This window comes from Eucyclogobius newberryi, unplaced genomic scaffold (assembly GCF_026437365.1).
Source record: "Eucyclogobius newberryi isolate DKJ021-1_F unplaced genomic scaffold, fEucNew1.0.hap1 SCAF_20, whole genome shotgun sequence".
Lineage (NCBI taxonomy): Eukaryota > Metazoa > Chordata > Actinopteri > Gobiiformes > Gobiidae > Eucyclogobius > Eucyclogobius newberryi.
In genome coordinates this window covers 20,609,256-20,637,241 of record NW_027315835.1, presented here as the reverse complement: position 1 = coordinate 20,637,241, position 27,986 = coordinate 20,609,256, and the positions used below count along the sequence as shown (strand labels likewise).

The 27,986-nt window shown below is 40.7% G+C and overlaps 1 protein-coding gene and 1 non-coding gene across 4 annotated transcripts in view; one reads left to right on the top strand and one right to left on the bottom strand.

Annotated features, from left to right (window-relative positions):
• Positions 1-3,518: 3,518 nt before the first annotated feature.
• The window catches only part of rhbdf1b (rhomboid 5 homolog 1b (Drosophila)), a 33,041-nt gene continuing 8,573 nt past the window's right edge, over positions 3,519-27,986 (bottom strand). The window contains exons 2-20 of one of the 3 annotated variants that reach the window (XM_072456174.1): positions 26,868-26,999; positions 25,373-25,503; positions 25,108-25,245; positions 14,789-15,017; positions 13,553-13,759; positions 12,268-12,390; positions 11,986-12,128; positions 11,664-11,915; positions 10,377-10,488; positions 10,224-10,298; positions 9,609-9,770; positions 9,429-9,529; positions 7,201-7,264; positions 6,921-7,015; positions 6,348-6,423; positions 5,381-5,481; positions 5,133-5,286; positions 4,315-4,538; positions 3,519-4,232 (exon numbers count right to left, since the gene is read on the bottom strand). In XM_072456174.1, coding sequence (XP_072312275.1) covers positions 4,037-4,232; positions 4,315-4,538; positions 5,133-5,286; positions 5,381-5,481; positions 6,348-6,423; positions 6,921-7,015; positions 7,201-7,264; positions 9,429-9,529; positions 9,609-9,770; positions 10,224-10,298; positions 10,377-10,488; positions 11,664-11,915; positions 11,986-12,128; positions 12,268-12,390; positions 13,553-13,759; positions 14,789-15,017; positions 25,108-25,245; positions 25,373-25,503; positions 26,868-26,978 — 2,694 coding nt within the window. In that variant the 5' untranslated portion in view covers positions 26,979-26,999 and the 3' untranslated portion in view covers positions 3,519-4,036. Of the gene's footprint in view, positions 4,233-4,314; positions 4,539-5,132; positions 5,287-5,380; positions 5,482-6,347; positions 6,424-6,920; positions 7,016-7,200; positions 7,265-9,428; positions 9,530-9,608; positions 9,771-10,223; positions 10,299-10,376; positions 10,489-11,663; positions 11,916-11,985; positions 12,129-12,267; positions 12,391-13,552; positions 13,760-14,788; positions 15,018-19,629; positions 19,886-25,107; positions 25,246-25,372; positions 25,504-26,867; positions 27,000-27,986 lie in introns of those variants that run through there. The other 2 variants (XM_072456175.1, XM_072456176.1) reach the window with 2 other exon arrangements.
• On the top strand, positions 7,062-7,154 carry trnai-uau (transfer RNA isoleucine (anticodon UAU)). The gene is given in 2 exon segments: positions 7,062-7,099; positions 7,119-7,154. It is a non-coding gene; the product is annotated as a tRNA-Ile (tRNA).

Here is a 27,986-nt window from a genome sequence, read left to right as displayed (position 1 = left end):
GTCCTGTATCTATGCGCTGGGACATTACCATCAAATCACATGTCATTTAGCGCATCATTAGACTTTAAAGACTAGTGAAGCTACTTCAGGTTAGAACTGAAAAATACAAATAAAGTGGGGGAAGGGTGTGGATCAGTAGCGCGTACATGCCATCCTCTTCATGTCACATTAGCATCTCTAAAGGGTGTGGGGGGCGATGAACAAGTGGAGCTAAAGGACCAAATGAATGAGCAGAAGACATGACAAGATCAAGCATCGAGGAAGAGAGTGCAGGAGTGGAGGTGAGATAATTTCCTATTGGGGGAGGGGGTCAGTATGGAATGGAGAGAGTGAAAAAGGGAAAGGGGTGGGTGGGTGTGGGGGTCTTAATGGCCATGGGTGCTGCCTTTATTAGCCCGAACACCGTCTGCTGATAATGACGGGATGAGACAGAACCCGAGGCGATTTTCCAGAGTCCTTCGTGATTTTCCCCTCTGCCACTGCGACCATTTGTCCGTCATAATTAACTGTCATTAGGAGCATTTATGACAAAGGCGCCGAAAAATGTGGTGCACCAGACATTTTTCGGATATAGATTTTGTGGAAGTGCAAGTCCATTTCTTTTTTAAACTACACAATTTGACAGAGAGACAGCTTTTTCTTGTTTCTTTTGTATCATTTTAGTAAAGACTAAAATAAAGAGTCTCTAGTTTAATTTAAACTAGAGATGGTTCAATTTCTACTTTTTGTATTGGAGGTGGTGGTTTTGGTTTAGTCCAGCTTTAGTCACATTTTTGTAATCACGGGTTTGTCCTGGTTTTGTACTTTTAGCTGTGGTCCAAGGTGTGGTCCAAGATGTGGTCCAAGTTGTGGTCCAAGATGTGGTCCAAGATGTGGTCCAAGGTGTGGTCCAAGGTGTGGTCCAAGATGTGGTCCAAGGTGTGGTCCAAGATGTGGTCCAAGGTGTGGTCCAAGATGTGGTCCAAGGTGTGGTCCAAGATGTGGTCCAAGGTGTGGTCCAAGGTGTGGTCCAAGATGTGGTCCAAGATCCCAAGCTTTAGTCCAAGATCCCAAGCTTTAGTCCAAGATCCCAATAGTCCAAGATCCCAAGCTTTAGTCCAAGATCCCAAGCTTTAGTCCAAGGATTTTTGCAAGATTTAGTCCATCTTGAGTCAAGTTCTTGTCTCAGTTTTGTCCCGTATTAGTCAGTTAATCTTAGATAATACTTTGGAACCTAAAAATCACTGAACTGAAAGTGTTTAACTATCTATTGGCTAGTCACTTTAACCTTCTCTATAAAATTAACTCAAGTGTACAAAGATTATATGTAGAAACAAAGCCTTAAAAGCTCCAAAACTTGGCAGTGATATAGCGTCCCATAGTTTTGGCTGGCCACAGAGGCTCATAAAATGTCAGCTGTTCAAGGTTGAGTCCTTCTGCACAAATAAATGGCAAAACTTCACAAAAAGGTCACTGCAGAAGTTGGAGGAACATTCCGTCTCTCGCCTCAAATAACCTGATGAGTGAAATGTCAAATGGCTTTGACGATCAATATCGCCGACTGTCCAGGGAAAAAGACAGGACTTAATTCTGATGATTATCTGCTAAGACACAGAAATTGCATGGTTAGGCAAGTTGTTCATTTTTTGGCCTATACATTAAGCATAGGACTATTAAAAAAGGCATTTCGAAAAATAATAATATAATCTGGTACATTTATTATCATATATAGCCAACTGCTTCTTTTATAATATAATTCTGAAGTAACCAATATTCCTGTTTAGGACTGCAAGTTAACTAGTAACTATTTTAGTAGTTTACTTGCTAGCAATTATTTGTGTGGATAACTTAAACAATTTCTATGGCAGAGAAATACATTTTAAACCAAATAAATATTGAAATATGTTAACTCAAGGCATCTAGATTATTGGGTAAAATCTGAAATGGCTCATTCTGATTAAATAGTATGGCTGTGTTAGTTATAAATTGTTATTTTGCATGCATTTTAGAGTCTGCAGTTCAAATAAAGAACACGGTTATAAAATTGAATGATTATTATATATGATTATGATGATTATGATTTATTAATGTTACTTGAGTAGCCAAAAAAGTTGTTTTCTCCACTCACTTTTGCAAAGGAAAAATTGTCTAGTTTATATTCCACATTGTTAGCTAGATGGCTAAGCTAAATAATTTGTTTTTTTCCGTCTTCTTTGTTCATTACAATTGTTCATTATACTTAGGATATCTCTGTTTACCATCACCAAACATTTTCCAACAGTTTATTCGTTCAAATAGAACCAACTTTACTATAATAAAAGTAGCTTCCGCGGCTAAGCTAACGAGAAGCGACCTCTGATTGGTTAACGAGAAACACCTGCTTTCCCTAAGCGCGGAGTGATACGTGGTGTTTAGCTACATTTGGCAATATAATATACACTTCTATTTCAAGCAACATAAATTCAATACTTAATTATAATTATGTATTAAATTTATGTTGCTTGAATTTGGTCGTCGTTGTCTTAAAAAGTAGAGAAAATGACCTTAGCTGAGGCTTGTTCATTTGGGATTCAATTGCAATTTGGATCTAGATTTGCGTGTGTCATCTGCTTTTTAAACCCAATTGCCTCCCTCTAATTTGGACACACACTTCGTTAGACTTAATTACTAGACGAGATTTAATGAATGTCACCGCAATCAAGCCTGTTTATGTTAATGCTGGAGTGAGATGGGCTTGTAAAGTCGACATAGAAGCCAACAAGAGCTCTGCACGCTAATAAACCCCTGCTTGAGCTAATGGCATTTAAATATCTTCCAATGACATGGCGGTGGGACACTTTTCAAAGGTCCTCAAAAAAGAGCCCGGGCCTCTTGAGCTGGGACTAGTGTGTTGGCGCCCTCTAGTGGTGACAGCGCATAATGGTGGCAATTCCGGGCCTGAATATAATATAATTTGTCCACAACTATTCATGTAAGCCAGGGGTGTCCAAACTTTTTTCACCAAGGGCTGCATTTTAAAACTTAAACAGGGCAGAGGGCCACAAACAACTTGACAATGTCGAATTTGTTGAATGACAAAGTGAATCATTCGAAATGTAATGTAATTGCGATGAGCCTCCAGACCTTTAATTAGATCCAGAACATTAATATTAGGTTGGTATAACATCAATATGCCTGAATTTTCCCAATTTGACAGTAAAAAGTACTAGTTTTTGTTGTTTGGGCCGACATAGCAGGAAGCTGGAGGGCCATAAAAAATTGGTCTGAGGGCCGCTTTTGGCCCCTGGGCCCTAGTTTGGACATGCCTGATGTAAGCCATACACAGTGTGATGTATAACCTCTAAAGTTTAAAACAATATTCTGGTAAAATAAAAAACAACATATAAACTTAAATAACATATATGGACTAGATATTCTGACAATACAAAAGTGTAGTCTACTGGAAACAAGATTGAGGAAGGCAGACAAGCAGTATGTGTTAAATTGTATTTATTAAAAGGAAGCTAAAACGCAACCATATTTTATGTATTGCCTTCATTAAAAAACACACAAACAAAAAAATCTGTACCTCAAAAAAATGTTGTGCTATTTACACTTATACCACACAGTAAACAAAATATATCCATCAATGAAAGAAGTGCTTTGAAGTAGGCTATGTGGTATAACACACCAACAACTACATTGTTACTACTACAAGTGCATACAAATCATTTTGAAGGCACAGTGTACAGTAAACCGGCTGAACTAATAATGAAATATAAAATCACTTTAGCGTTAAATGCCCTTGTGCCACTAGAGGGCAGTGTTTTATAAGAGATTTCTTCAAAGGAGACTATTAAAAAGCCAAATCTGTACAGATCACCTACTGCTAAAATCACTCATCATTCATTACAAAGTTTCTCATGCAACTCTTCTGTTCTCTGGTGAGTCTTTAGTTCAGAAAGTCAGTGCACATTCATGCAGTCTTCAAAGTACCTTCATAAAAATGTTGTGAAAGATAAGTCAGTCTAACAACAGTCCAGAGGAGCTGCACTTTCTCCTCCTGCAGATGTCAGACTCACAGCAGGTGAGCGTTGAGGTCGTACTTCTCACAGAACTTGTCTGTGATGGGGATGCAGGTCAGGTATTCACACCAGTCACACTTGACAGGATAGACGTAGAAGAGGACAGCCAGGGACGAGAGCAGGGCCAGGAAGATCAGCAGGAAAACACAGATCTGGACCCTCTTCCGGAACATGTCTGAGCGACCGAAGCTGCACAGGGATGAATAAAGGAACATCTTTTATCGGACCATCTCTTTGTAAACATTCCCCTGATCATTCTTTCTTCACGTACCTGATGTATGGCAGGAAGGCAAAGGATAAGAAGAATCCAGATACAAAACCACAAATATGGGCGAAGTTATCAATCCATGGCAGGAGGCCAAAGGAGAAGAAGAAGACAGAGATGGCGAGGAGCTTGGCAAAGGCGCGCCAAGGCCTCTCCAGGATCTGCCAGCTCTGAAACAGCTCCACAAAGAGACAGGCCAGGATCCCGAACTGACTCCCTGCAGGGCCCACCTGACAGAGACAACACACACAAACAACTGTGTGCAATACTCAAATCGAGCCATCTTTAGCCCAACATACTGTGAGTACTGTGCCAATTTTTAAGAAGAGATGTATGATTTTCAGGCACTTAGCAAGAGCATCATGTTACATTTTGTTCATTGTAAACTGCAACATTTATCTTAATGGCTTAGTCGTGGAAACAGTCGTAGAATTGTTGATTTCCAGCTCAAAATTGCACCACTATTTCACCAAAAAAGCAGCAGAATTTAATTTTTGTTGTATTCTTAAAAAGTGACTCCATGACATTATACAGAGTCTTTGTCACTCGGAGTCTTACTTTTTCAAATAATCACAACTAAAGTACGTGGGCGGGGATAGGGGGTAGGTGAGAACAGGAATTCGTGAGCATTTCTGAGCACTCGAGCCTCAGTTGCAGGACAATACAGGACAAAATCAAAACACAACTTTGACGAGGAAACACAGTTGTAACAAGGTTAAAACTGATCCCCCTATAACGTGTCTAACTTTGTGGCATCATAAAAACCGGTAAAGTGCGTAAGATGAGCTCTTTGTTGTCACTGCGAATCACTGACGGCTCCGTACCTCCGCTCTGTACGGTAAGAAGATGGCGGAGGCCAGGTTGCCGGTGATGCCGCTGAGCACGAAGATGATGGAGATGCGCAGCCAGCCGGTCAGCTTCTCCAGATCCCTCAGCACCGTCATCTGGAACACGGCGGACACCAGGCAGTGCAGGATCCTGAAGCCAACAGAAACCCACACAACTCTAATCCCAGCTCGCCAACCCTCGCCGCCATACAGCCGCCGCGTTAAAAACACATGAGAGCAATCACCCGGCGTGGAGGAAGAGAGACAGCCACAGCCTGGAGAACTGGTCTGGGATCTCCGGGTTGAGGAAAGGCAGCAGACCGCAGACGTCGTCCATGCAGGCCACCTGGAGGAGAAGCAACAGGGACGGGTAGAGGCTGCTCGCTCCGGACGGGCGAGATCGTGCGAGATTATGAGACAGTGACTGCAGAGTGATGCCGAGGTCGTGCAGTTCAACGTTTTTCCTGATTAAAACTGAATAAAATGTAATAATGACTCAAACTGTGCAGGGGCGTTTCTAGGGGGTGGACAAAGGTGGCACAGGCCCAGGTGCATGTTATTGGGGGGTACATAACTATTTCTGTTTTTGTATTTTCACTCATAATATTGCACCAGATTTAAACATAAAAGAGTAAATAGACATACATTTTTATACGTTGCAAAAAATTTTACATCTAAGTGTTGAATTCTAAAAAAAATATCACCTTTAAGACTCGGGCCAACCTGTAAAAAGTCCACACACACCCCTGAAACTATGACTAAAATTAGATACACTTTTGCCAACTAAAATAGCTGCTATAATAAAGTTTTTGGATAATAAAGACTAAACAGAAATGAATAAAATGGAGTGAAGACAAGATCTAAGCTTTACCATTTTTTAAAAAACAAATAAACAGAAGAAAACAGATCAGAACGAACAGGAAACAACACATATAGACATCAAATGAACACAAATAGAAACATAATTCCCGGCATATTTGACTCAAATATGACTCTAAACGTCTAAAGAAGACATCTGCACATGTCCTATAAAGTAATGACATAAAATCTATCAAAGTTAAAGAGAAAAAATTAGGTTTAGGGTAAATTAGCATGACATTTCAATCAACTAAAACAAGACTAAAACTAAACATAATCATCTGTCTAAATCTTAACTACGACTAAAATTCATTTCTAGAAAGATGCTTGTCAAAAGGACCACATGTGTCGCACCTGTGAGCAGAGAGTGGCCTCCTCGTGGAAGTAGCCGTGCATAAACTCACAGTATTCTCTGGAAGTTATTTCACATCTGCAACAGAAACACAATCCAAGATAATCACATACTGCTTCTATTTCTGTCAGTTTACTAAGGCCTTCAAATATTTATTTTTTCCTTGTTGATGAGGCCAGAAACAGCATAAGTAATACACAATAGAAATAAAGCTTTACAATGAACATGCTTTTAGTATTAACTGTTGTTTTACCGCTCCACATTTCAGAAAGCATCAATAATATCTGGCAATGCAGGGTTTCCGCAGGGCATTAAAAAGCATAAGGAGGTGAGGTGGTAAAGCAACTTTAATTTACTGGATTTATTTCATCTAAACATGTTAATACTAAATCAAATAACCTGACATAACATAAAACAGACAGCTGCATCGTTTGAAGGAAGCAAGTACTGATAGATTTGATACGATACAAGCTTAAATGTCTTGTTTTGACGTCAGTTTCTAACATTAAAGATCTTGCTGCATTAAAACTCATGAATTACATTTGCCGACACGTGCATAAACGCTGTGGTCTCACCGTCCTTTAGTTCCAATGCAGCAGGGCCGGCCTGTGATGGTGCAGTCGATGTGCGGCAGATTGGTGTGATTCCCAGTGTTATACTTCGTGCAAACCTGAGCAGAAGAGATTCAATTAAATACATTTCAAAGGATGTAGACAGCTCCAGTGGCGCAATCGGTCAGCGCGTGGTACTTATAAGACAGTAACTGCAGAGTGATGGTGAGGTTGTGAGTTCGAGCCTCACCTGGAGCAATGCATTTATTAAAATTTGATTGTTATTCTATGCAAACGCACTCACCGGCCACTTGGTGATGTCATCGGGCCACTCGTGAGGCGATACCGACGCTGGCTCCAGACAAATCCTACAAAACCAACGTAAAACATGTACTTTGAGCACGTACAACAACAGTAGGCGGCGGTAATGTGACACTTGGAGACCAACTGCCACAAAACACCAAAGAAGAAGAAGACTTAATAGAAAATGCAATTGAAACATCATAGCATTTTACATAATCCTTCAACCAAAACTGTCAATCAGCAAAGTACACTCTAAGTACACTCTAAGTACACAGTGGCGCAGAGTGATGGTGAGGTTGTGAGTTCAAGCCTCATCTGGAGCAATAGCTTTAGTTCACAATAAAAGTATTCAGTATTTTAAAGAATAGCTTGTGATTTGTGTTGTTCACCATTTTTTCTAGTTATCTATTGGTTATCTATTAGTTAGATATCTATTGTTAACAAGATCTCAACTTATTGTAAGACCTAGTGGTGCAGGCAGTCAGCACGAGGTACTTCTGAGACTGTAACTACAGAGCGATGCTGAGGTTGTGAGTTCGATCCTCAGATGGTGCGTTTAAGTGTTTTTCCTGTTCAGAAGTGGATGTTTTAAAGACACTCAGTAGCATTAACATTTGAGAGAAGCCTGGAATATTAACTGCTATTCACATAGAAGAATCATATGCACATCAGAAATATAGGGTTAGTAAGTTTTTTACATGTTCCGTAAACATTTGCAAATTGCGACTGTTACAGAAAAGCTGCGATTTCAATTCGGTGATTGTAAAGGTCAATTTGACACATTTATGTTGTATGGTAAGGTTTTGCTTTTATTTTGGTAACTTCCTGTGTAACCGAAAGTGATCGTGAAACGGAAGTCTACTAATCGAACAACGATAAACGGACAAAACATGGACAAACTCAAGGATCGAGCTACAGTCGACAGGGGCACAAGGTCTGCAGTTAAAACGACTGTATTAATTAAAGATTTGAAATGTTTAATTGACGAATATGTTGGGAAATATTGTACTAATGTAATGAGCTAGAAATACGGTGATTTACGGCCAAAATGTCATTGTTTTTTTATTTTGTTCTGTCTAGCTCTTACGTTGGTTGAATGACTAAGAATGGAACCATTAAACGACATTTAACCATCAGTTCTGGCCTTCTCATTCGACAGGACGCTATAAATATATAAATATAAATATAAATATTGCCGCTTTACTACAAGCCACATCCGGAACAAACTTTAGAAGCAAAAGAGTTCAATGGCAAACACAGCTGGGATTTTAAAGTTCAATTCAAACTCCATTCACCGTTCTGCTAAGAATAATGTGAGCTGTTTATCCGTCTTTAAATGCAGATGTGCTCTCGAATCGCTCAGCGTGCAGTAGTTATAAGACAGTAACTGCAGAGTGAACGAAAGAATGAAAGAAGCAGTGGCGTGCGGTGACTTTTATAGATGGGCGATCACCTTTCCCACTGAGCTAAACTCACTTACCTTATCTCAGCGCTAAATGGATTAAATAAGCTCATTTCATTGACCAATTCATTACACAGATTAGCGTTCTGTGTTGTTAAATGACTGCTGTATTTCTAACTAACATCTAATCATTGTGAACGTGAACGTTACAAGCTACAAACAAAGTCTTGTCTCTAAAATCTAGTTTTTAAGTCCATTTGTTGAAACACACTGCTTCTCTGATTGCCATGATCGCACGCCACTGGAAAGAAGCTAATATCTCACCTCATGGTAGAGAAAACGGTAATCATCTGGACACATTACCACCATTCAGAAGTCATTTTCAATCTAACGGTACCAATACATTAAATTTAGGGACCCTCAAAGACACTTTACATTGCATAACACCCCATTTTTAAGTGAGAATGGTGCACGAGAGCCACAACCTCCCCCTGTGACTCCTGGCGCTTCCCACGCTCTCCCATCCAAGAACTAACCAGGCTTGCTCAGCTTCTGACGAGATCGGGCAATGACACGGTGGTTTGGCCTGAAACTATATAATTAAATAATAATAACTGAATCTAGCCTGAGCTCGATTCGCCCTGCCTTAATCCATTTGAATAAAAAAACATTTGATCGAGATAGAATTCAATGAGAATAAAGACAAGAAGAAGACTGGCATTGCTAGCGCTATAAAACAAGACTGTTCAGATATTCCAAAACCCTTTACAACATCCACCATTTATTTCAATTTTGGTCTGACGGCCCAATCTTTTTTTTATCATTACCTGGGATCCTGATGACAGACTGCCCCAAACTGCCGCACTTTCCCGCTCAGATTGGCAGCGCTGGGGTGTTGAGGCCACTTCACCCACACCGCTAGAGTACTCTAAGACCAAACACAAAACTCTAGGCTGGATATCGGTGCAGGTTTTGGTACAAATATGTCTTGTTTTGCAGTATTTTACCGAGCACTCCTCTTGTAACGTCTGCAGGCAGCCGGAGCGGTCATTTCTCACACAGCAGCCGGACTCTCTCTCCCGCTCCTTAATCTCCTGCATCAGACCGTGGATCTCCTCGTCTCGGCGCATACACGGGGAAAACTTCGCTCCCAGATGGATCAACGCTTCCTGGAACATAGTGCAATATAAGATAATATAAGATGAGATAAGATAATCCTTTTTTGTTAAAAAAAAAACACTCTTCATAGAAGAACTCTTATAAACAAAACAAAAACTCTTATTAACAAAACTCCTCTCATATCTTAATAGGGAATGGAGGAAAAATAAAAAATAAAAAGATAAAAATGAAAATAAAAAACAAAATTAAAATTAAAATAACAGAATAAAGTAAATTAAAAATAGCTAGCATAAGACTAAATAATACTAATACTAATGGCAAGTAAACAAAACACTCTTGTTTACATCAGTTGTATGCACATGAATATGGCCTTAATTGCTTGTGAGTACGACAGTAATTGCACATGAATATGACGGGATTGCACATGGTTAATTCAGTATTGCAATATAAATATATAAACTCGGGACAGTTACGTTGCAGAGGAGGCAGGTTACTGTACTCACTGAGCTGGGGCCGACCCAAAAGTTCTGCTGTTGCACAAACCGGACGTTCTCGTAGACGCCTTTGTTCCTCAGTACCTAAGCAGAACAGATGGCACAATGCACATTTCAAAGAGGCTAATAAAGTTAAATGCTATTTAATTGAAAATGACTCACAGAATCAACAGTTTCATGTTGTGAAAATCCCACAGGAGCGATTCCATAAATAGTGACAGCCAAACCGGTGATGAGCAAATGGACAAATGTGATCCAGTAGGAAAAGAAAGGCCTAAAAGGATTGATTGACACGTTTGAATTTACGCTCGGTATAACATAATTCTTAGCATTTGATCAGTTTGTGTACTTTATTTAGTTTGTTTGGTTTGCATTATAAAAAATCTAAAGACATATTATGCAAAATCAACTTTAATGAGCTTTTAACCTTGTTTCAATGTTTTTCCCTCGTCATTATCGTACTCAAACTTGTATTTTGTGTAATCCTGGACTGTCCTACAAGCTCAGAAAATTCCCGTTTTCCCCTAACATCTATCCACATCCCTGTACTTAGTTGTGATTATTTGAAAAACAAACACAAGAGCAATATAGAGTATGTTGGGTTCTAAAATGTCACTTAGCCTTCTTTCATAAATAAAACAACTGTAAATCTGCTGCATCACTATGGAGAGGCGGGGTCAATGGACTAGTTTCTAGTTACTATTACTATTAAGTTTCTATTGCTAAGCCGTTTTAGATCAATTTTGCGGTTTACAATGACAAAAATGTAAAATGATGATGTAATTTTGTTCAATACCTGTCAAAGTTGCACTATGTAACACATTTTAAAGGACAAATATTATGCATTATTTATATTGTTACTGGCCTTTAAACAATCTCTTGAGAACCTTTACTTTGGGAATTCATCTTTTAGAACAAAAAAACACCCTTTTTTTTCTCCAAAAACAATATAACTTTGCGACAGCGTTGGGAGACGCCAGGGTTACTGAGCTTTGCCTCCATCTACTGGCTGCATAGGAGCTTACACAATTCAAAAATCAACATTGTTTGCTAATGCAGCTGCCTGCCGATATCCTGGTTTAAGCACGCAGTCGCAATGATCGTGATTTGACGGGAGAAATGCATAGAACGAGTCCAGCGATGATTTATAAAGACGATTCTCAGAGCCACGTCACACGTCTGGGAATGAATGGAGAGTAGCATGAATGAAGCTAAATGCATCTCCAGGTATATTTTTGATGAGGGAACAATGTTAGAAAATGGTTAAAAGCTCAAAAAAGTACACTTTGCACAACATGTGTGCTCTAAACTTGATTTAGACCAGTTACAGACCCAGTTTGAAGAGGTAAACCGGCCTAGTGAAGACTAAAATATGCTTGATTGTTTTGTTCTTCAAGTTGTATGATCGTGTGTGATACAAGTTTAATTCTTCTTCTTCACTAGTCTTGCCTGTGATCGTCCATGTCCTCGAGCTGCCTCTTGACGTAGCTGTCGATGCGTTTGCGGTAGGTGCGGTTGGTGAGTCGCCCCACAATGCCGAGCCCGTACGGCCGCTTCTCTTTGGCGAACAGCTTCTTCACCGGCACCACGATCTTCTGACCTCTCTGCTGCGGGTCGGCGCTCACCACTTCCTGTTTTAACCGCACTTTCGGCTGCACCAGGGAGCCGTCTTTCGCCTTCCTCCAGCCTCGCTCCAAGGGCCTAGACCGATCGGAACCATTCACTATCACTTCTGTATCTATTCTGTAGATCGTTACAGGACGTGACTCACAGCATAAGGTGACTTCTCTCCAGAACAATGCGGTTCAGAGCGCTCCCGGTCAGCTCCGCCTCTTCTGTTTGGTCCATGTTGGCTTCAGATGGTGTTTCGAAGACTTCATCGGCGTAACTGGAAATGTCGTCATGCAGGCCCTCCTGAAGAACACGAGGTGACAATGGTGTACAACGTTATAGGAAAACCTTATTTCTAGAAGAGAATGTCCACTCTTCGGTCTTCGATTTCTAAACTGGTCGGAGGCTGTCTGTATTGTTTGTTCTGGTGATTTAAACTTACTCTAGTGAAGAAGGAGGTGTCTAAGTCATCAGGGAAGTCCACAGTGTCGTCCTCAAAGAAACTGGGAGGCATGAAGCTTCGTTTGCGGCATCTCCCGGCTGTGTTGTCTCCTATAGTCCGACCCTGATAAAGGAAACAAGAATTCAAGTACATTTTAGAACTCTTATGTTGCTCTTGATTTGTTATTATCAGGGGTGGAAGAAGTACTTAATGGTGTTGCTTGAGTAAAAGTACAAAGAAATTACTCAAGTAAATGTGAAAGCAGCACAAAAAAAAGCTATTACTACTAAGTGAAAGTTTTGAAGTACTGTTTGAAAGTGTATTTAAAGAGTAAAAGTATTTCACACATATTCTAAGTACTGTTTGAGCATTAAATGTTGTGATTTTGATGAACAATGTTGTAGATCTTTGGTCTAAAGTAGCCATTTCGAACAACTTCCGATAGTTGTTAATGAATGTGCTAAAAACTAACTTAAGTAAATCAAACCATATAAAGACAGTTCAGTCCAGTTGAAACATGTTATAGAGTAGATTTTCTCAAATGTAGTAAAAATAAAAAGTATCTACTGTAAAAATTAATTAAGTAAAGTACTATAGCTAAAAAAGCCCAGTACTTCGTTACTTTCCCCCACCGGTTACTACACTGTTATATCAATCCTTCATTAATCTTATGTTGTACTGTTCTATTGTTGTTTTATCTGTTTGTGTTTTTGTGTTTATGGAAAAGAATTTCTGCTTGGTATAATAAAGTCTCAGGTCTCAAATTCAAAGCCTAGATTATACTGGAAAAAAAATTAAAATAAAGTATGTTTTTTTCTGGTTTTAATATAAGATAATAAGAAAAAAAAAGGAAAAATAATTAACTTGACCTAAATCCTTTACAGTCAAACAGTTTTCGCATTGGAAATCAAACTTAGTCCACATGAACCACAAAGCAAACATCATCTGTTTAGTTCAGGATTAAAAATGCAGTAGTTAGACATCTGCCCTTTGCCACTGCCATACATCAGCGTGATTTAATCCTGTACGTGCAAATCCCATAATACACTGGAGGAAGCTTATCTCTAAGATGACCACGACAGTTCATAATGCAAGATCACACGTTGCTGTTTTTATTGTACTTAATGAGGTAGGATCAAAGTATGTACCTACGTCATTAAGTGTACTAACATGTATTACTACTATTACTACACTGTAGTAATAGTAAAAGTTAGGGTTGGAGTACAACTGTAAAATATGTGTTAGAAATGCTCAATGACAGCTTGAATAAGAGTGTATTGTGGACCTTCATCAGTGCAGCCGCCGCCTTGAGGCTCATGACTGCCACAGACTCGCGCTTGTGTCGTCGTGGCAACCGGTTGAGGGCGGAACGTGAGCTGGAGAAAGAGCAGAGGGAGGCGGTCCCTGAGGTGACAGGCGTCTGCGTGATGCTGAGACCGTCCACTTCATCCGCCATCCTGAAGGCCCGCCCCCTCGCCAGAGGGTCAACAATCTGCACATGTGCACAGGAGAGGTCAGGAGGCAGTTACATATTACTAACATGCAAAACTCTTCTGTCTTTTTATCTTTTTGTTTGTCTGTTTAATCTCTCAGCATAAAAGCTTTCACATGGAAACAACATTGTAGAAGCTTAACCTACATATGTTTTATTATTTTATTTAATCCACAAAGATTTATAAAGATCATAAAGAACAGCCTTAAGCACCTACACACACCAGAGGTTACAATCTTGGACTTAACAAGATGTTGTTGAATCAAACAGAAGGATTTGTAAATGTATGTACATTTTTAATTTTAAACTTTATCTACAAAAAATATTCAAATTGAAATGTGTCTACTTTTATACTTCTGCTACTTACTCAGTTACCTTACTTTTGTTTTTATGTTCACTTACATTTATGTAAGTAAACACAAGAATAAGTTTCACACTAATATCTGTAAATATAAGATTGTTTTCCTGTCTCCAAAATCCAGAATAATATCCATCTGCATTTTTCATACATTGATTTTCCTCTTTCCGAGGTCAAATGTGCATGATTGATGGGTGGATTAGCCAGTGAAAACAATAATGGCTGCTTACGAGAAAAAAACAAAAACTTTGCGAATTTAGTCCGAATCAATGGGCAAACCACAAAACCTAAATGAAAGATGACCAATATCTATCATTTGTTTCATATGAGTCACTAAAACAAACTAATCTTTACACGGTTCTGTTTGAATTTGCCTCAAGGCGCGACAGAGGAGCGGTGACCAGACGCCATGTAAAATATTGGAGAAGTGTGTATTCTGGATCCCAAAAAATGAAACAAGATTATTTATCACCAATTCTTAATTGAGTTATCTGGCATGACCCCCAAGATCTGTATTTAGTAGCAGCACTCAGATACATACTAGTCCACAGGGTACTTACAAGCAGAAAATCCCATATCTCTAATATTATGAACCCTTTAAATAAGTAGGAATGTAAAAGGAGAAGAGTGAGGTGAGGTGAGAGTGAAAGAAGTGCATGTCCGTCCCATACCCTCTGCATGCCCCAGTGCTGGTGGGAGGGGTGAGGGGGTGGGAGGTACAGGGGGGGAGGGGTCTCGGTGCTTGCCACGGAGAGGTTGTCCTGACTGTGGAGCTCCATGTCCCTGATCACCTGCGCCTTCAGCCCCCCGTACAGCTGGCTGCAGTGCTGAAGGCTCCTCCTCCTCCATCTCTGGGTGCTGTCGCTGTCCTTCCCCACGCCGAACCAGTCCGCCGTGCCCCTGGGGAGAGAGCGAGAGGGGCATACATCAAAGATCAACCTGGCAAATATTCATGTACCACAAAGGAATGCATGTGTTTGTAGTACACACTGTAAACGTCACTTTAACTCTTCAACTGTAAAATAATGCAGCTAGAAATGAGGGATGTCAAATAGGAGTAGGCGATATTGAAAAAATAATAATATTTTTTGGAATATCCTGACAACAATATAGGTGTTAAAGGACAAATATTACACATTATTTGTATTAATTGCCTTTCAACTTGCTCTTGTTTTGTGCATTTACTTTGGTGTGTCACGTTTAAGAAATAAAAACGACAATAAAAAGCCGAGGTGGTGAAACTGGTGAAATCCTGGATTTAGAGTCAAGATCCTGCTATTATTTTGTGTGGAAAATGAGTGTCTATTGTCAAAAGTATTATTATGATTGAAATTGGTATCGAGTATTGAGCCTGTTCCCTAGTAACAAAATTGAGACTAACACTACAATTTACATTATAGTTTTAATCTTACTGTTTATGGCTTATGTATTATTTTACTTTATTATTCAGTAATTGATTTAATTAAGCTGATCTCAAACATGAGGAAAAATGATTAGTGTTAGTCAGATGATGCAAACTAGAGAACATTTAAGATTTCACTGCTTAAATTGCTTTTTCTTTCATTTGATATCGACACATCCATAGCTAAAACTAAAGGTGCATTGCGTAATGTTTCTGGTGCAGGTCATTAGTCATCTGTTCTTTCAGTACCGGTAAATCCCTTGAAAAACATGCATTCTTACTGTCAACGAGGTCTTCTCTCCACGGATCTGACTTTCATTTTACAAGCCAGTGTTTTAACGATGACATTTTAGATCGTTCTGCTAAAAACACACAGCCTGAAGCACATCTGTGGGTCATTAGCTAATGGTTTTTACATTTAAAAGACAAGTCATCAACAAATCTAGTCCTGGCACCAGAATGAGTAAGTTGTGATTGTTTAACCTGTTTGTTTTATATGCACCACAAGCTGTAACTGAGCTTTATCCCAGCGTGTCCTCTGCAGATAAAGTATTACATGTTGTGTGCATGTAATAATCATCTTATTACATGCACACAACATGTAATACTTTATCTGCAGAGGACACGCTGGGATAAAGATGAAAAATATCCTTAAACATCCTTTCATCTCTTTCTTTCATCCAAGGCCCGACTGGAGCAGACAGCAGATGTTGCCTTAGTGTGAGCTTAGCGTAGATGGCAGGACTTAACATTAAGTGTATATTAGGGTATAGAAACGCAACAAGAAGACTGTGGTTTTGCTAAATGAAAGAACATAGAGCTCCTGCAGTTGTCACGCTATCCCAAACTTGATCAGAGTTTCAGAGATAGTGGATTATTTTTGTGCACTGTGATGTACAAATGTTCGAGGACAGAAGAATTACAGAGCTTTACACCGGATTGACAAAGCACCAGAGTCAAGCCTCACATTTAGCTACAAATGTACTTCCGCATCAATTTGGGATTGTGTATTGGGGATTTCATAAATTGTACACCGTAATTTTCGGACTTTAAGCCACTGCTTTTTTCCCACGCTTTGAACACTGCGGCCCACTCACCGGTGCATCTGATTTATAGATTTTTACTGGCTAACGGCCACCAGGAGGCACTCTAGCAGGAAGCGCAAGCATTTGATGCACTGTAGAAGAACATGTCAGTGGACTGTGGTTACTGTCCAGGGGACACGTCCTTTAAGCTTCAAAATGCTGTGCACTTTATTACAATCCAACTTATATTCACAGAGAAATTAGTCTAAGGAGGAAGTGAATCTAGACGCTGCTGAACACAAAGACACAAGCAGAGCGCAGACATGCGATATACAGCGGTCTGCAGTATAGAACCTGCCAAAATGAAATGAGACTTTCTTGGCCAGACCTGACCCCTGCATCACAACCGTGGACCATCTTTATGTGTCAATATCTCATGTCACATTGTGGGTACCTGTGGCTTTGGTGTGGATTTGCACAATTGATTTCTTCTTTGTAAATTTTGTTGGTATGGCTTTTATTCAGGAGCGCTCTAGAGCTTGAAAATTACGGTAGTTATATAAGCAAAATAAAGTAAAAGTAAAGTAAAAAAAAAGAATCACAAATGCCTTTCAAAAAACAGTGTTAGCATAATTGATTGTTTAATAAACTCACAAACTAAATTAGCCGATTTAGGACAAAACCTATGCAATCTAAGCTCTTTATAAGGACACTTGGATCAGGTGAGAGTCACTAATGTTTAATCTGATTAGTTTTTTAAGATGTGTTAATATTTATTGCTTCATTTAATGACAAAGATAAACGCCAAGAGCTGCATTTCAGGCGTGTTGCATATTGAAGGGTGGCTTTGGAATTTTGATTAAAAAAAACTATCCAATGAATGAAGAAAACTATGATAACCACAGGTACTAAGCCACCAAAGGAAAAAAGTACATAGTAAACATATCAACCCTCACACTATGCAATATTTGTATTGTTATTTTCACATAAAACATTAAACATGATTTTAGCACCTTTGCTTTAGCATCAAATGTTTCGTAATTTAAAATATTGTATTTACTGAAAGCACACATTACTTTACATCCGTTGGGCAGTCCCCCCTCAGGATTTGTGTAAACTGACAGCAGAAGGAACTGCCATGGGGAAATAAACAAAAGTTAGCTAGCTAGCAGTTGTAATGAATGTGATTGGACAGAAGAAATGCGTAGAACTAGTCGAGAGTTGATTTATGGACTTAAAAACAGCTTTTGTGTAGCAAATCTGGGAAATGTAAGTGTTTTTGTTAGGCTCAGTAGGAGCAGATAACCAGGATTCATGAAACAAGCATGAATTAAGATAAATTACAACTCCAGGTACGGTTTTGAAAGAACAATGTTATACCATTATTATTAAGAACTCAAAAAGTCAATGTTTATGTTGTTTGCCTATAACTAGATGCCTTGAGCTGCTTTGAGTTACGTCAAAGACACTTCTCCTGGCTGCGACAGGAATGACATCGAAATCCAAGCATCCCCAAATTTCCCCCAATTTTGGAATTCAATATGAAGGGATCATGTCATATATCCAACAGTTACATCCCCAGTATATACCATGTTCCAGATGTTTGGCTTTAAGCTGTAACCTGCTTATTCATTCATTGTTTTCCTCCAGTCTTTATGTTAAGGAGGAGGCCTCAGAGGGGGAACTGTTTAGAGAGCACAAGTCAGGCATAAACACTCCAACTCCATCCTGCAGACACACTCCAGCTGGGGACACCTTTTATGGCTGCACGGGGGCGGCGTGACAATGATTGTTGTCCTCCCACAGAGAATTCCATCTCACATTATGAGTAGGATATTTCCACTTTAGAGCGCAAAATGAGTTCTAGACAATGTTTATGTAGATCTAGAGTACTTATGTATTCTAATCTCTGTTGTTTAAGCAGAAGACTAAATAAAACAACCACAAAAGCCATCTATAAATCATTAAAACCCGCAGTAGGACATGTGGACGGCTTCCATGTCCCGAAGCAAAGGAGGGACAGCTCAAAAACTACGCTTGATTATTGCATAAACATCAATAATTTGATCAGGGACAAAAGTCCAGAGGTGCGTGAGGAGCTGCAGAATACACAACGGACATAAATCAAAGCCATGGCAATAATAACTGTTTAAAGATCAGTCATGCCCACACAGGGATCAGATCACACTGTCTTTTGTCACGGTCTGGGTTCACATTCTAAACTTGCCCTGAGGTGATGCTTCGTTTGAAATGATATCTCACTTCCCGCTTGAATAGAACGTTTGTATAAAATCCTGATTGATCGCATTATTCAATATCATGACATATTAAAGTCTTATAGAAACTTTTACAATAGATCTGATGGAAGTTAATGGGTCTACGTGTAATTTATGTTCAGCTAATATGCTCTGGGGGAGAAAATGCATTTTTAAAGATGCACTATGTATCTTTTCTGGTGCCTAGAATGTTCCACAGTTTGGCATTAAATTCTATCTTCCATTTATTCAAGGTGTTTTAAATGCACAAAAACATGCTGTGAGCAGGGCCTCTTTACAGACCTGACCTGCTATTTGGCCTAGTGGCATCTCCTGCAGGTTTCCATGGAGACGGACAGTTAAGTTTAATGCCATACTGTGAAACATTCTAGACAGCTTAATGTGAAGAAACACATTTTGAGAAAAGAATTACCAGTTTGTTTGTCTTTTTGATTCAAGTACAATAATATTTTTATAATAATATAATAATACTATTAACCACTGTATTATCATATATATATATGTTTGTGAAGTGAAGTGTTCGGCACAGAGCGATCCATTCTACTGAATAAGCAATATTAAAATTAAATAAATTGAATAAAAAGAGAATGTTTAAGATACATATTTTAAATGGTACAAGGTCAGAACTGCATGATTAATATTGATTCAATGTAATATTTTTGATGGAAAATGTTTCATGACGAAGAGTTACTATGAATGTAATGTTTGTATTGTAAAATGTATGACCACTTGAACCCCAGGAACAAAAGTCTTTAGAATAGTAAAGACTAATGCGAGTTGAGCACCTCCTGCACATGTCGTGTCCTCACCTGTCTCCAGTGCTCCAGGACGGACTGAGTCTGTTTTGGCTCATACCTGCTCCTCTGGGCGTGAGCAGTGCATCTGTCCAGCCTCCATCACCCTCGCTTTACGTGTCCTGCACTGTTGTCCTCGCCCAACCCTCTGCCCTGATCCCGCCTGATCCGCGTCAGAACCGCACAAAATTGTTCCATCGGGGGATTTCCCTACATCCAGTTATGTAAAAAGAATCACAGCACCGGCGCCCCAGTTTGGGTCATCAAAGATTGGATGGAAAGATGAGGAATTCAAACTATAGACTTGCAAAAAGGAGTCAAAAAGTGGCCTCTGTTTTGTGTCAAAAGGAATAATCCACTTTTGTAAAATGCGAGCGGTCAGTTCTAAAGTGATTGAAGCTGTTGCATGGGAAATTGAAGCTTAAAAGAAGGGAGAGGAAGAGGTAGGAGAGGATACACAAAAGGAGGGGGGAAGGCGGGCTCAAGAACTTGCTCAAACATGTCAAACTAACTACAGAGCATGGACGTCGGACACTACGGCACAATATACGAGTTTGAATGTTTTGAGTGATTATTGGACGTGACTGAATGGTAAATCTAGATTAGTTAGAGTGACTTTCAGAATATTCTAGTGAAACTAAATTGAATTCTGTCAAATAGGAAAAAAAACGTTTCACCACTCATCCAAGAAGCTTCTTCAGCTCCTCTGACAAATATAAGGCAATCGTTTACTAGTCTGAAGAACACTGAAACTAACACTCTATTTGCAGTATATTTTGCAGAATCGTTTCATGCCCCTCATGGGTCATCCTCCAATAAACACACACACACGATCTTTTTTGTTGTTTTGGTTTTTGGAAGGAGTTGTGAAGTTGTACCTTCTTTCCTGACTGATAAATCCACTTGAACCACCTCTTCTCCTTTCACAAGATCTGAACTGCACTGTCCTCAAAGCTGTGGTAAGTGGCTCTGAGATGGAGCTGCACGACAGACTTGAATCGTTCAGATATATTAATCTCAATTCACGTATTTGACAAGTTTGGATATGGGCCTCGTATTTGAGTATTTGACTTGCTTCCAAATTCCTTCATTCTTGACTTGTATTCCCATATACAAGACTTTTTTCCAATGGGATGAATTGCATTTACTCCAATGGTAAATTGATTTTCACATTTCAAGCTAAATGGTCTTGAAACCAGACCTAAATATTAATACAGGTTCTGCAGATGACATCACAACATTAGGACTTGTAGAATCGAGGGGCAAATTTGGAATTGATTGGGTGGGTAATGAAATGTTCTCCTGTAGGAGCTCAAAACACAAGCTACTACAATCTAATAACAAATATTAAAGTCTACTATTTAGTTTGTACCTGACAAAAAAGAAAATCAGGTCAACAGTTGTAGAAAAGCAGATAACAACAGGAAAACTGCAGCTACGTTCACAGTTATCCTTTATCTGTGGAGAGACTGGAAGTGTCCTTTATCTCCCTCTAACGCTAGCAAACAAGCTAGATTAGCTTAGCTCTGCTTCTGCACAGTCGGAACGACAGCGTGGAAACTACTTTAAGTTTTTATTTTACCATATAAACTCACTTTGAGCAAAACAATAGCTCCACTGACCAAATTGAGGCAAAGAGAGAAACTCACTTCATCAGTTGCACTGCCACTCACTGACACTGAGGCGGAATGTTGCAGAACCTTTACAACATAACTTAGTTTAAAAAAAAAAACTATTGAAATTCTGAATGCAAAATGTTGCACCTATTTTGTTGCCATGCAACCAAGTTGACTTTCTGTAATGCTCTTGTGAACATCACTCTTCTGTGGCCCTCCCCACACTGGGTTTAGTCCTGGCTGCGTGCTCAAACAGCTGATGCAGACTTAGGAGGAGTTTCTTTGATGTGGCTTTTATGCTGGAGAGTAATAGTGTTACTTTGTCTTCAGTAAATTCAGTCTTTCCTGCAGAGACACCTGGGCTGACACTGATACTGCGTGCAAAAGAGAGATTAGAATACAACGTGCAGTCTTTGCAAGTTAGAATGCCACACCTTTTACAATGAAACATGTCTTTGGCCATTTTCAGTTTCCAAATAATTGGTTCCATTTAAAAGGCATTAGTTTCAGACATGCTCAAGGTGAGGTAGAAAAACATTAGCAAGCGTCAGTATTTATTTGTGCTGAAAGTGCTACTCAGTATTCAACAACCGCGAAAACTAAGGGAAAACGTTGCAAAATTCTGTAATTATTTTGTTATCTAATACTACTGTCCTAATCATTCCATAATGAATAATGAAGTTTCTGTAAAAAAAACAAACTGAAATAAACAAATGATTAGGTTCTACTTTATAATACTGTAAAACACCTTGATTAGCTTTAATAAAGCATGAACAAAGACTTATTTCATAATGACCTAATAGTTTGATTCAGGCTTCATAACTGCAGTATTTAAGGCGTTAGGGTTATACTTTACTTTATTGAGGCAATTTCAACTGTAGTTAATAAAGTGTTAAAATCTGATCTTGTTTGAAAGCAAATAATTCAGATTTTAGAGCAAACCATTGACAATGTATACCTTGATTCAACACAATTATGCGCCAGAGTCAGGACTAAACATGGAGCGGCCTCCTGCTGGTGCCAGAGTCAGGACTAAACATGGAGCGGCCTCCTGCTGGTGCCAGAGTCAGGACTAAACATGGACCGGCCTCCTGCTGGTGCCAGAGTCAGGACTAAACATGGACCGGCCTCCTGCTGGTGCCAGAGTCAGGACTAAACATGGACCGGCCTCCTGCTGGTGGCAGAGTCAGGACTAAACATGGACCGGCCTCCTGCTGGTGCCAGAGTCAGGACTAAACATGGACCGGCCTCCTGCTGGTGCCAGAGTCAGGACTAAACATGGACCGGCCTCCTGCTGGTGCCAGAGTCAGGACTAAACATGGACCGGCCTCCTGCTGGTGCCAGAGTCAGGACTAAACATGGACCGGCCTCCTGCTGGTGCAAGAGTCAGGACTAAACATGGACCGGCCTCCTGCTGGTGCCAGAGTCAGGACTAAACATGGACCGGCCTCCTGCTGGTGCCAGAGTCAGGACTAAACATGGACCGGCCTCCTGCTGGTGCCAGAGTCAGGACTAAACATGGACCGGCCTCCTGCTGGTGCTAGAGTCAGGACTAAACATGGACCGGCCTCCTGCTGGTGCCAGAGTCAGGACTAAACATGGACCGGCCTCCTGCTGGTGCCAGAGTCAGGACTAAACATGGACCGGCCTCCTGCTGGTGCCAGAGTCAGGACTAAACATGGACCGGCCTCGTGCTGGTGCCAGAGTCAGGACTAAACATGGACTGGCCTCCTGCTGGTGCCAGAGTCAGGACTAAACATGGACCGGCCTCCTGCTGGTGCCAGAGTCAGGACTAAACATGGACTGGCCTCCTGCTGGTGCCAGAGTCAGGACTAAACATGGACCGGCCTCCTGCTGGTGCTAGAGTCAGGACTAAACATGGACCGGCCTCCTGCTGGTGCCAGAGTCAGGACTAAACATAGACCGGCCTCCTGCTGGTGCCAGAGTCAGCACTAAACATGGACCGGCCTCCTGCTGGTGCCAGAGTCAGGACTAAACATGGAGCGGCCTCCTGCTGGTGCCAGAGTCAGGACTAAACATGGAGCGGCCTCCTGCTGGTGCCAGAGTCAGGACTAAACATGGACCGGCCTCCTGCTGGTGCCAGAGTCAGGACTAAACATGGACCGGCCTCCTGCTGGTGCCAGAGTCAGGACTAAACATGGACCGGCCTCCTGCTGGTGGCAGAGTCAGGACTAAACATGGACCGGCCTCCTGCTGGTGCCAGAGTCAGGACTAAACATGGACCGGCCTCCTGCTGGTGCCAGAGTCAGGACTAAACATGGACCGGCCTCCTGCTGGTGCCAGAGTCAGGACTAAACATGGACCGGCCTCCTGCTGGTGCCAGAGTCAGGACTAAACATGGACCGGCCTCCTGCTGGTGCAAGAGTCAGGACTAAACATGGACCGGCCTCCTGCTGGTGCCAGAGTCAGGACTAAACATGGACCGGCCTCCTGCTGGTGCCAGAGTCAGGACTAAACATGGACCGGCCTCCTGCTGGTGCCAGAGTCAGGACTAAACATGGACCGGCCTCCTGCTGGTGCTAGAGTCAGGACTAAACATGGACCGGCCTCCTGCTGGTGCCAGAGTCAGGACTAAACATGGAGCGGCCTCCTGCTGGTGGCAGAGTCAGGACTAAACATGGACCGGCCTCCTGCTGGTGCCAGAGTCAGGACTAAACATGGACCGGCCTCCTGCTGGTGCCAGAGTCAGGACTAAACATGGACCGGCCTCCTGCTGGTGCCAGAGTCAGGACTAAACATGGACCGGCCTCCTGCTGGTGCCAGAGTCAGGACTAAACATGGACCGGCCTCCTGCTGGTGCCAGAGTCAGGACTAAACATGGACCGGCCTCGTGCTGGTGCCAGAGTCAGGACTAAACATGGACCGGCCTCCTGCTGGTGCCAGAGTCAGGACTAAACATGGACCGGCCTCCTGCTGGTGCCAGAGTCAGGACTAAACATGGACCGGCCTCCTGCTGGTGCCAGAGTCAGGACTAAACATGGACCGGCCTCCTGCTGGTGCCAGAGTCAGGACTAAACATGGACCGGCCTCCTGCTGGTGCCAGAGTCAGGACTAAATATGGACCGGCCTCCTGCTGGTGCCCAGAGTCAGGACTAAACATGGACCGGCCTCCTGCTGGTGCCAGAGTCAGGACTAAACATGGACCGGCCTCCTGCTGCTGCCCAGAGTCAGGACTAAACATGGACCGGCCTCCTGCTGGTGCCAGAGTCAGGACTAAACATGGACCGGCCTCCTGCTGGTGCCAGAGGCAGGACTAAACATGGACCGGCCTCCTGCTGGTGCCAGAGTCAGGACTAAACATGGACCGGCCTCCTGCTGGTGCCAGAGTCAGGACTAAACATGGACCGGCCTCCTGCTGGTGCCAGAGTCAGGACTAAACATGGACCGGCCTCCTGCTGGTGCCAGAGGCAGGACTAAACATGGACCAGCCTCCTGCTAGTGCCAGAGTCAGGACTAAACATGGGGAATCTGCGTTTCAGTTTTATGCAGCTAAAATCTGGAACACACTGAGGTCATGAGACAGGGCCTCATGCTGTGCATATGACTGTAAGAATTGTATCTGTATTTTACTTTTTAAAAATGTTTTAATGTGATTATTTATGCTTTTATGTTTTGTTTTGTTTTGTTTTGTTTTATTTTGTATTGTGATTTTAATGTATGTCAGTAAAGCACTTTGAATTGTGTTTTGTACAAATTGTGCTCTTGATCGACATATATTGATCCTTCTGAATGGAGTAAAGGTTTATTTGTAAGTATAGCACAGGTTAAAAAGCATGTGTTGTTGTACCAAATGTCAAATAAATTCCTTTTACAAAAAACAAACTGAAGCTGCTTTTATATGACATATCATTAGTACCTCATAATCTGTTTGGGTATAGAAGAGCGCCTCCTCGTCTGTATTTTGGGCACACAGGAGCGCCTCCGGACTGAGGACACCCGCCTGGGCCCCCGCTGGCCTTTTGGGGGCACCGTGTTGACCCTCTTAAATCGAACCCTTTCCCATTAGTGCATCAGGAAAGCAGCAGTTAAAGGAAAGAGGTGAGAAGAAAGTTAGTGAAAGAAGCCTTCAAAGTAGCAGCAGAGTAAGCAGAGAGCGTGCAGAGAATAGTGGGAAGGATTACCTCTTAATGGAGAGCGTGATGGAGGGCAGGCGCTCCTTGGTGGGCCTGAGGTGGTGGGTGGGGGGTTCCAAAGAGACGCACAGGTGAGGGTGCTCAGTGGGCATGCTCACACTGCGTAAACGCTTCACAGGCTAAACAAGAAAACAAATACACCATCAAATTAAGGTCACGTTTTTGCTGTATATAGTGTCTTGAACACTCAAAAAATGAAAAGTTGACCCGAAATAAAATATGATGTCACCCTTATGATAAATGATAGACACTTATTTGAAATAGATCAACTTCAAATCTAAATGTTTTGCTTTAGATCAGCATGATTTTTTTTAAAGATATGAATTTGTTTGTGCTTTCAACCCTGATATTTGCAATCGAATCACAATCACATTTGACTGGCAAATTGCTCATGTATAATTTTTTCAAATAATATAGGCTTAATGTCCACTGCAGGGAACTGTGATGGACTAGAAAAATAAAGCTATTTCATTTTAAACTGTTTGTAGTGTAGGGTTCAAACTTGCTCCTAACTTTCAAACTAATTATTCTCCACGAGGAGTTAATGAGTCCTTTTCACAATTTGGTAAACAAACAGCAATTATTACACTAACATAACGAAAAACACTCAGCGGACTCATTACTAAGAGCTGCTTTTACAATATATCTGAAGTTCAGCAAGTAATTATTAGCTCAACTAAATGGAAAAAATAGGTATAACCTCTTTAACTGTTTTATCAAAATCTAGTTAACACTGTAGATTAAATTAACTGCAAACCAAAATGCATGTGAAGCTTGTATTACTTTAACAGTTCATATTACAGTCTTCTCTCAAATGAATGGACAGGTGTTTATCACATTGTGAAGACCATTTGTATCACTCAGTACTGGGGGACTTGCCAAAAATCAGGTCCCCATTATGTAAAAAGTCTTTTAATATCGGATCAAAAACATGGTATTAAAGGAGACATATTTTACTTTTTTCAGGTACTCCATATTGAACTATAATATACAGTGTGTAGATCATAATTTAACATTTTTTTCATTGTTAATATTGACCCAATTGGCTTAGTAATAGAAACAGATCCATTGACTTCCTGTTCAAAATTGCAGAACTGATAAGCTCCGCCTCTTCCTAGTTAAATTTCACACTGCACACATTTGCCAGGCTCCAAGTGCAGCCGGCCGCACTGTCGTGAGTTCGAATCCCGACTCCGACAGTTTACTGCGTGTCCTCCTTTCGCTCTCGTCCCTCGTAAGTAGAAATGTGGGCGGGGATAGGGGGTAGGTGACAAATGCAGGACAATACAGGTTTACTCAACAATGCAGAAATCAATCAAAATACAACTTTGAGTAAGATAATGACGACAAAATGCTGTTGTAACAAAGTTCAAAATTCCCCTTCAAGTTATGATTGTTAATGTTAGGTTAAGGTTAGATAACTATGGTTAATGTTGGGAAATCAATACCTTTCAGATAAATAACAATTTGAAGGAGCATGTACCTGTGAGTGGGTCGGTCCATCCGCGGGAGTGAGCTGGATGGTGGGGATGTCCACTTTGAGCCATGGAGGCTTCTTCCTCTGCAGGTTGCTCTGGCCGCCTGGTCCGTCCATCCTCACTGACTCCCTCTAGACCTGCCAGGTGCAAATATAATACAGAAAATAATATCAACGAAACATATTTACATTCAAGAGTATTCAATGTGTTGTTCAACTGATTCAATGTCATTTAGTAGCCAAAAAATGCCATTTCAGATAAAACATAACAGTGACTCTGCTCCACTTCTTTTAATTCTTTCCAAAATACATCATCACACTATTATATTTAACATTTAAATGCAAAACTAAGACCATCTGGAAGTCGTGCTAAATGATGAAATAGGAACACCAGGAGAACTGCTTAAAGCGACCGCCAACACAATAACCATCTGTAATTGTAAACTGTGGATCATTTGAACATTTGCGGCGCTGAGTAAAATCACAGACCCTTTGCTGCATAAAACATCAGCAGAATCATGAATGTCTTTTGGCAGGTAAAGTATTTGAAGGTTTTTTGTGGCTTTTGAAAACACAGTTAAAGAAAGTGTAAAATGACTTTTTAAGGCACTTTACATTTCTAAATCAGGGTTAACTAAACAAGGTTCACTTTAGTTGTGTAGGAAATTCAGCAACTATCTGCCATAGTTTATTTTATTTCAATTCATTTTCAATTGTTAATTTAAGGGTATGTTTCCTTTACTCCTACTGATATGCAAGGATGGTAACAATCATATGCTACTACAAAAAACGGACAGTATTGAAGTCTATATTATGATTTAAAAGCAAATATGCTTTAAATAGTTGCTAGAAATCGACTTAACAAATGAAGTTGAACCTAATACAGTTTCCAATGCAGCTCCAGTGGCACAAACGGTCACTGCACGGTGCTTATAATACAGTAACTTTAAGACTTCACAATGAAAATAAAACCTAGAATCTTTCATAGTAAAAATTGTTAGTTTCATCTTGATTAAAAGACAACAAAAACACTGCATCCTAAAAACATAATCTAGGGAAATAATTAGCAAAAAACGTTCTGCAAATCATTGCAATTAGAATTTTGTGTAACTTTCCTCATTTTTC